Consider the following 8,398-nt stretch of genomic DNA (forward strand, 5'->3'; position numbering starts at 1 on the left):
GCCCCAGGAATTCTGGGCCCTTACAACTAAACAGAAAACTGCCTCATTTGGTCTCGGGGACTATGGTTTCCATAAGGAAAATATTAATTACGCATTAAAATACTCAGCGTGCCTTACCATCACCCGTCCTTCGCCTTAAATTTCAGTGTGTTCCTTCAGATCGCCCTCGTCCTGCTCAGCATACTCTGACAGTTTGATAATGGAACGGAAAACTCATTTTTCAGGAAGGTATTTTAGCTGGCTTGTTGGAATGCACCTCTCTTCCTGAAAGCAAGCCATTCTTGAATTGGATCGATTTTTTGCCTCCCACACCAAAACGAAGGCATGCAGGAGGCAGAAGCCCTGCACGAAAAGAGGAGGCTCAGAGCGCTCGGATCACAAGGCAGATTTATTAGATTTATTAGTCGCATGCGGGAGCAGCTCTCCCCCCGGCAGCTGGCGCAGGCGTTAGAGTGCGGGATCCAGGGCGGACGGGGCTGGGCGGGCCTAGTCACGTGGGGACACGCAGTGCTCTCTCTGGGGGAGGGGGCTGGCTCATCTCAGGGCGAGCTGGACTCAGCCCTGTACGTAGAAAAGCAGCGTTCACACCTCACTCCTCTCTGAAATAAAAAAGAAGTAGGGAAGGGGAGGGCTTAACATTCGGTGAGAGCAGCGACCAACGCTCAAATTCTTATCCTCCACGGAAGAACACTCTCAAAGGATAAATAAAATTCCCAGTGATTTCCTGGCTTTGGCCTTGGGCTCTGGAGCCAGGAGCAGCCATTGCCACCAGGCTACGTCCTCTGCCCCTTTTCTCGGAGCCCAGAGAGAGTCCGGGCCCCACCGGCCCGCGGGAAAGGCCTGCTCACCGGTTCTTTTTGCGGTATTCCTGCAGTGCCTTCTCTGCCACCGTCTCTATAAATTGAGGGTTGTTCCTAGAGACTTCCTCCGGGACCGACACGGTGATGGGGTCAGAGTCAAAGAGCTTCACAGACACCTCAGTGGCACCGGAGGGAGCATCTGAGTCAGAAGTTCGGGACGTCACCTCGAAGGAAAACAAGAACAGAAGAGCTTCAACATTATGGTTAATTAAATGCACGACGTATTCTGCAACAGAAGTCAGGCTTTCAATAGGGGAGCTCTCCTGCTCCTTCCAGAAAATCTGGACAGCTGACCCCATTGCTTCTTGCTAATCTAGACATCCATACATCTCAGTGGACAAAAATGTCCCAGTTCACAGACAAGCACTTGTAGGGGCAAATGCCATCTGCAAATGACCAGCCCAGAGGGCACCCCAGAGAATAAAAGTGGTTTCCAAATATTTTCTTTGGGCAATCACTGGCCAGACAGACTGTGGTAGGGAAAAAAAAAGAACAGAAAAGAAAAAAAGAAAAAAAAAGCATTCCTAGCACTAGAGAGAAGTTTTTATCACTGGCAGAAAACAAGGCACCAATTCATGAGCCAGTCCACATGGCAGAGGGCAGCCGTGCAGCTTTGAGAAAAGAACACAGGCTTCTGGTTTGTTCCTGGCTTTGGCACCAAAAATTAAAAAATAATTAAAAAAAAAAAGAGTACAGGCTTTGCAAGCCAGGCAAACAGGTTCAAGAACCCAGGTGAGTCAGCAATCCGTTACCCAACCTTGGGCAGGCTGTGGAACCTCTTCTTTCCCCATCTGTAAAATGGGGTCACGACTTTACTCCACTGGGTGATGAGGCTGCCAGGCGGCAAGGTACGTCAAGTTTTTATGTTTCCTGCCGGGTGATAAATGCTCGATCAAAAGCACGCATGCCCCCCACTTTAATATCTTCATCTCATTTCAACTCTGCGGAGGTTCGTATCGGCTCCCGGTCACACCTTGGGCCCCCCAGTGTGAGCGTGCGGCCAGGACACAACTCACCGTGATGACCTGGAGATAGTAATGGTCTTCGTCTTGGGTGAGGTTAGCCAGCCGGGACACCCAGCTGAACTGCTCGTTCAGCTGCTCCAGCAGGGCGGAGGTGTTCAGCATTTTCCACTGGTAGGACTGAAGCAGCTCATTGTACTTCTTGGTCAGCTTCTCGGCAATGCGCAGGGAGTCGTTAAGCTCCTGCCGCAGCTGCGCCTGAGAGGGGCTGCTGGCCGAACAGTCTGCGGGAGGCGGAAGGAACAAAGGCAGAATGTGAAGGGAAAGTGAACAGCTCACAGCTCACGCGGCCGGGGCCTCGGGCAGCACCATCCTCAGTGGTGTCCGCAAACTGTTATCCCGCGACAGAGTATTTGATCAAGAGTTCGCCCCAGAGTGTGAATCAAGACACTGCTTCCTTCAACGAGAAAGTCTTGCTCTGGAAAAATATGTCAGCTGAAGGAAACAGTGTATTTGGTGACATCGTGGATTTCTCTTTGGGTGCCACACCGTGTCTCTTTGGTGACAGGTGACAAACAGTGCGGACCACACTGAGAAGCATCGATGTCAAGTGCTCCGTGTTCTCCGACCTGGATCTCTTTCTGCTGCCCTCGTCCCTCCCAGGAATGGTTTCCAGAGTGGGGGACCGTGACTCGTGGCTACATTTGCGTGGCTCCTACCGCGTACCAGACAACACGTAAGGTCCTGCGGGTGGCCCTTTTCTCTCACAATGGGATCTGTTCGGACGTCAGTATTAACACTCCGATTTTACCAATAATGAAATCGAGGTCCACAGAAGTAAATAACTTACCTAAAGTCACAGAAGACACAATTTGTGAGGCCAAGATTGAACCCAGACCTTTCACTCCTAAGCCTGGGCTCTTCCTACTCTGGGTCTATGGTTCTGGAAAATTCTCCAAGCTTGACTTTTGAGCACATCTGCAGAGTGAGCAATTCTGGCCCCAAGAGCCTACGCAGCAGAAGAGCTGGCCAGGACCCTCGGGCCACAAAGCACCGTAGCCTGGACACTAGGAGACGTTGCCTGCCCCCCCGCCACCCACTGATGGTCACCAACCACACCAGGACAGCAGGGAAAACAGAATTCACACCTTTTGGTGCTTGAGTGCCTACTGCAGGTTGTCAGATTTATAAGAGCTGCAAACTACCCAGTTTCTCTTTAAAAACTACTGTTTTTCTCCCCTTTAGTTATTTCAAAAATATGCAGAAGAGGGTATATCAAACCTAAGAGGAAAGGACATCTTTGCACACTTCAGAATGGTGACTATGATCATTTATATCAAAATAAAACGTTAGGTGGGGCAAGAAATAGGATTACTAACAGGAAGCCAGGCTGGAAAGAAATATGTAATAAATAATCTTAACTCTTTTACTGAGAAATAATTGAAAAATAAGAAAAGTCCTTGGGAACAGAGGCTCAGTCTGGAAGTTCTCAGCTGGGGCACTGCTGTCCTCCAGGGACATGTGGCAAGTTCTGAAGACATTTTGGTTGTTGCAATTGGGGAGATGCTACTGGCATGCGGTGGGTAGAGGCCAGGCATGCTGCTAAGTGCCCCACAGCGCACAGGACACCACCCACGACCAAGACCGTCCTGGTCCAAAATGTCAACGGTGTTGAAATTTGAGAAACGCTAGTCTAGAGCTCCCGGGCAGGCCACACTCATGTGGCTGCAAGCACCTCAAATAAGAAGTGGCAGGTCCTCCTCCTCGGTGCAGACCGTTCAGCTGAGCTGTCACCAGCGACCACTAAGATTGGCAAAAGAGGTCCCGTCCGAGCCCAGGCGTCTGTACTTCGTTTCTTCGGGCCCTAACGTGACTGACTTTCTTGTGGCGAGGCACTGCGTCATTTTTGCTAGTCTAGGATGTTCTTATGGGAAAAGCCCGAAGGCTTGGTTGTGAACTCATCTATAGCGTCATTAAGTCAGCCTCATAAAGCACTGGTATTTATTTTGTGGTGGCTTCTAGAATTACAAGAGTGAAGCCGGGACTATGCCAGCCACGGCAAACTCACTCGTATTAAGCAAGAGCAAAGCCACAAGAGCGATAAGCGATTTAGAAGCAGAAACAATTAACTCTTTCTGAGCATGAGCTACTGTGTACCAGGAATTATTCTGAACACTTTTGCAGCTGTTATCTCAAAGCGGGAACAAGTTAATCAATTACGAAATCCAATCGACCAGAGAGGAACAGCTGAAAGGAAATAGTCCCTTTGCCTAGGGCACCAGCCAACCAAAGGAAATATTGCCAGGATGCCAAAGTACCTCGACCAGTGGCCCGAGGCCCCCAGGGAGAGAACACAGCGCACTGGCTGAGAACAAACACATCCCAAATGCCTAGGCTCGAATCCCAGCTCACCCACGTAGGAGCCGTGGATCCACTGGATAAGTTACTAGCACTTCTGGGACTGATTTCCTGGTAGGGTCACTTTGAGAAAATGAGTAGTTTGTGAAGTGTTTAGAACAGTGCCTGGTACGTGGTAAGTTTTGTTAAACAAAATACACACTGTCTACGATTTCATAACCCGCAGCAAAAAATGAGGATGTCCACTCTGCTTGGGCCTGGGGACAGAATAACCGGGAATCGAAGGCGGATGGCTTTCTCCAGCAAGCACGCAGCTTGTGGATTGCGGGGAGCCTGTGTACCCCGGGCCGGACGAGGCGGTGGGCACTTTCCACGTGCCTCGCCGACTCCGGGGACACCCTGCACCGGAACCCTGTCCTACAGAGGACGAGCCCCGCTGTGTGAGGCTCAGGACCCGCCCTGGGCCACAGCCTGAAGGCCACGCAGCTGGAAGCTGAGCGCCCATCCGTCTGGCTCCATAAGGGCAGCCCCAGGGAGGCGCCCGTGACCCGAGGACACAGGCCGTCGATGGTAGCGGGTAATTTGTGGTCTGGCCCCGACTCACCCACGGACAAGATCTCCTGGCACTTTTCACACTGGTCCTTCATCTTCAGGCAGCCTGTGGAGTTGTGGCGGATCTCTCTGCACACCGCGCGGTTGTCCTCGTCACCTTCTAGAGACACGCATGGGAGAAAGCATCAGGCTGAGGCATCAGCCACACAGAGACGGGCCCCTCTGACTCCTCCGAGCCCCTCCACACTCCTGCGCGGCCCTTTGAGACGGTTCTATGGCCAAATCAGGTTGGAATTTGTTTTTTTCTGCAGACACAAGCCTGTGCTCCAGGTCCCTGCAGATGTCCCTGCGCCCCTGGGCTGGGGATGGCCTCCCCTCCCCCATCTCTATCAGAAGCACCCTCTCCCGCCGCCACAGCCCTCAATGGTCTGCGCTCCTCTGTGGCACCACAGCCCCTCTGCTCTGCATCTATCTGGCTCTCTGCTCCTAGGCAGGCTGCACACCCCGGCGGGCAGGCGTGAGCCTCCTGGACACCGAAGGGTCCACTGCTACAGAGGCACAGGAAGTCCTTATGCAACTTTATCCATTTCAAGCCAAACCCTGGTGCCAGTCAAATCGCAGCGCACAGAAGACGTACCGGCCAACAAATGTCTGTCGTGTTAATGAAGGAAATCACTCCTTAAGGTATTGGCTTTTCACGTCCATACTGGACTTCATTCATCCAAAAAATATGCATGGAGCACACTTCGTATACCCAGCCCTAATGTCACAGCCCCGGACAACTTCCTTATCCGTGATATGGGCTGATTATATCATTGGTCACCAACATGTGCACTCCTTCCCCACAGAGCCCCGAGTTCCCAGGGGAAAGGGCCGTGGCTCTGTAGGACGAGGAGTCACTGTCACACCTAGCAGTTGCGGGAAGGCACGTGGCTGTCTGAAAAGAACAGATGCCGCGCCCTGCAGTGTCAGACTGCGCTGGGTCCCACCGTGTCAGCTGCGCAAGCCTGGACACACGCCCCTCCTTCTCTTAGTTTTTGTTCTCTTTAAATGGGGTTAATAACACCCTCGAGGGGTTGCTGGAGAAAAATCAAGATGACACCTGCCAAGCCCCCAGTGTAGTGCCGAATATCTAACGGGTGCCCCCTTCTCGGGAGGAAGGAGACACCCGTCTAACCTTTTATGAAGTCCATGGGCGGGTGCTGGAAGGCGGGGCCGTGGAAGTTGACATCTATGGCCTGCTGGGCTTGGCGAATCATGTCAAAGAAGGGCTGGAACATGTCCTGGAAGTTGAGGGGCTCGAACGGGGCATAAGGCAGGAGGCTGCGGGCGAAGCGGGACTTGGGGAAGAACATGTGGGGCCTCCGGTGCAGCAGGCTGAAGGGCTGGTAGTGGGAGATGTCCGGGAACTCGCGGGTGAAGAATTTGTCCCGGAAGAGCTCGTCCATGATGCTGGACGCCTGGCCGAAGTGGTCCTGCATGATGTCCAGCATGTGGGCCTGCTGCCGGTCGCTCTCCAGCAGCGAGTCGATGCGGTCGCCGTTCATCCAGAAGTAGAAGGGCGAGCTCTGGTTCAGGAACTCCTCGAGCTGGGACGGCCAGAACGGGCACAGTCAGGAGCAGCTTGCTACGGCCGCAGCCTCCCGTGCCTTCCTCTGGGCCACACGGGCCAGGCCCTGCCCCTCGCCGCGACAGTCACACAGCAAGTGACCAAAGGCCCAGTTGGGACCAACCCCCAGGTATCCCCGCTGTCAGGACGACGCCCTTTCGTTCTACCTCCCTCTACGGGGGAAAGTTTAGAGACGGTGTGAGGCCAAGAAATTCACAGGGCCCCTCACTTCAAATCAGTCTGCTATTGTCTCTGGCCACTGATGACACCACCCCTGCTCAGCTGAGGGCCACCCTCGGGGATCGGTGCAACTCATTGAGTCCTGACCAAGAGAGGCCACAGCTGAGGACAAGATCAAGGTTAATGTACTAAAAATTCTTAATTCCTTCCCCTTAAGGGGACACAGGGCTCTGCCATGCCACGAAGCCATTTGTGATGTTATCCAGCTAATCACTGCTGGATGACAGTCTTCTGAGACTGCAGTTCCCAACCCCCGGGCCGCTGCCCATCCGAGACCCATGCTGTAAACTGCGCATGGAGGGATCTAGGCTGCGCCTCCTCGTGAGAATCTAACGCCTGATGATCTGAGGTGGAGCTGAGGGGGTGATGCTAGCGCTGGGCAGAAGCGACAAATGCAGATTATCATTAGCAGAGAGGTTTGTCTAATTATTTCATTATATATTACCATGTAATACTAACAGAAATAAAGTACACAATAAATGTAATGCACTTGAATCATCCCAAAACCATCCCCCTCCCATCTGTGGAAAAATTGTCTTCCATGAAACCAGCCTTTGGTGCCAAAAAGGTTGGGGACCACTGTTTTAAGAGATGGCAGATACCTGATGACATCCTTATGTCTGCACTTGTGCCAGACATTACCAATCGAGCATGGGACTCTAGGCCCCAGTGCAGCCAGCCAGTACTAATCAATTGCATCTGGCATGTGAAGCGCAGCATATTTCACTGGGCTCCCCTCATTCCCCACTCAGAGCCTCGGCCACACCCGTGTCCCCTTTTCACCTGGCGGCCAACCAGGCCTGAGCCGCTTCTGCAGACACGCGCGTAGAACTTCATGCAGGTCTGTTTCAGGCAGGGCTTACACTCTTCCCAGAGGGCCATCATGGTCTCGTTGCACACTCCCGAGAACGCCTTCAGCTTCGTTTCCGAGTCTCTGGTCTCATTTAGGGCATCCTACGGGAAGACACGATGAGGCTGGGTGAGCCCCACGGAGATCTCAGGCTTCACGCCCTGCAGCCTGGGGGTCCCCACCCCTGCTCCAGCTCAGGTTTCCTTCCTTAGCCCAGCTGGAATGTGAATGCTCCCCCCACCGGGCTCTCAGCATCCCCTGGTGACGGGAGCCACTGTTCTCTAAAGTCCTTCCCGACTCCTGGAACCCACATGCACATCTCCCCTCCCGGCCTCAGCGCACTGACAGTCGCCCCCAGGCGTGGCCTCCCACTGATGCCTCAGTTTCTACTCTCGGCTTCTGGAGTTTCAGTGTCACCTTCCAGAGCAGGCTGGAGGCTCCCTGAATCTTATTTTTCTGTTGCCACCTTGGCCCCTGGCATGCAAAGGGAGTTGCAGGCTTTCAAAACTAAAGCCGCGCCAACTACCAACACTCTCTAAAGTGCCCGCGCCACTTGACCCCAAAATTCAGTAAGAATCTATACCAAAGAATTCCCCTAACAAAAAAATCTGTATGTGTAAAGATATTTGTTATAGTATTAGTTTATGACAAAGAAAAATCAGAATCAACCCAGATGATCAAAAATAGAAGTCAAGTTGAACGAACTGCAGTACACACAAAGGGTAGATAGTACAGCATTATGAGGGATGTTTATAATAAGTTTAAAATTATAATATGCATTATGTTAAAAATTCATAATATAGCCGTCATCAAAAAAGTACAGAGAAACAGAGTAGTAAGAAATAGATCAAATGTTAACAGTGAATTGTCTTTGGGCAAAAGGATTATGGAAAGACTTTTCCTCTTCTACTTTGCTATCTTAAGATCTCTATGAATGAGTGTGTAACTCTTCAAAAAAAAAAAAAAA

The 8,398-nt window shown here is 52.0% G+C and overlaps 1 protein-coding gene across 3 annotated transcripts in view; it reads right to left on the reverse strand.

Annotated features, from left to right (window-relative positions):
- Nucleotides 1-369: 369 nt before the first annotated feature.
- Nucleotides 370-8,398, reverse strand: part of CLU (clusterin) — a 15,137-nt gene continuing 7,108 nt past the window's right edge. For 2 of the 3 annotated variants that reach the window (XM_012662978.1, XM_012662979.1), the window contains exons 4-9: nucleotides 7,365-7,535; nucleotides 5,910-6,321; nucleotides 4,785-4,892; nucleotides 1,877-2,106; nucleotides 849-1,024; nucleotides 370-599 (exon numbers count right to left, since the gene is read on the reverse strand). In XM_012662978.1, coding sequence (XP_012518432.1) covers nucleotides 590-599; nucleotides 849-1,024; nucleotides 1,877-2,106; nucleotides 4,785-4,892; nucleotides 5,910-6,321; nucleotides 7,365-7,535 — 1,107 coding nt within the window. In that variant the 3' untranslated portion in view covers nucleotides 370-589. Of the gene's footprint in view, nucleotides 600-844; nucleotides 1,025-1,876; nucleotides 2,107-4,784; nucleotides 4,893-5,909; nucleotides 6,322-7,364; nucleotides 7,536-8,398 lie in introns of those variants that run through there. The other variant, XM_012662980.1, reaches the window with a different exon arrangement.

The sequence above is a fragment of the Propithecus coquereli genome, unplaced genomic scaffold (assembly GCF_000956105.1).
Source record: "Propithecus coquereli isolate 6110/MARCELLA unplaced genomic scaffold, Pcoq_1.0 Scaffold79, whole genome shotgun sequence".
Classification (NCBI taxonomy): domain Eukaryota; kingdom Metazoa; phylum Chordata; class Mammalia; order Primates; family Indriidae; genus Propithecus; species Propithecus coquereli.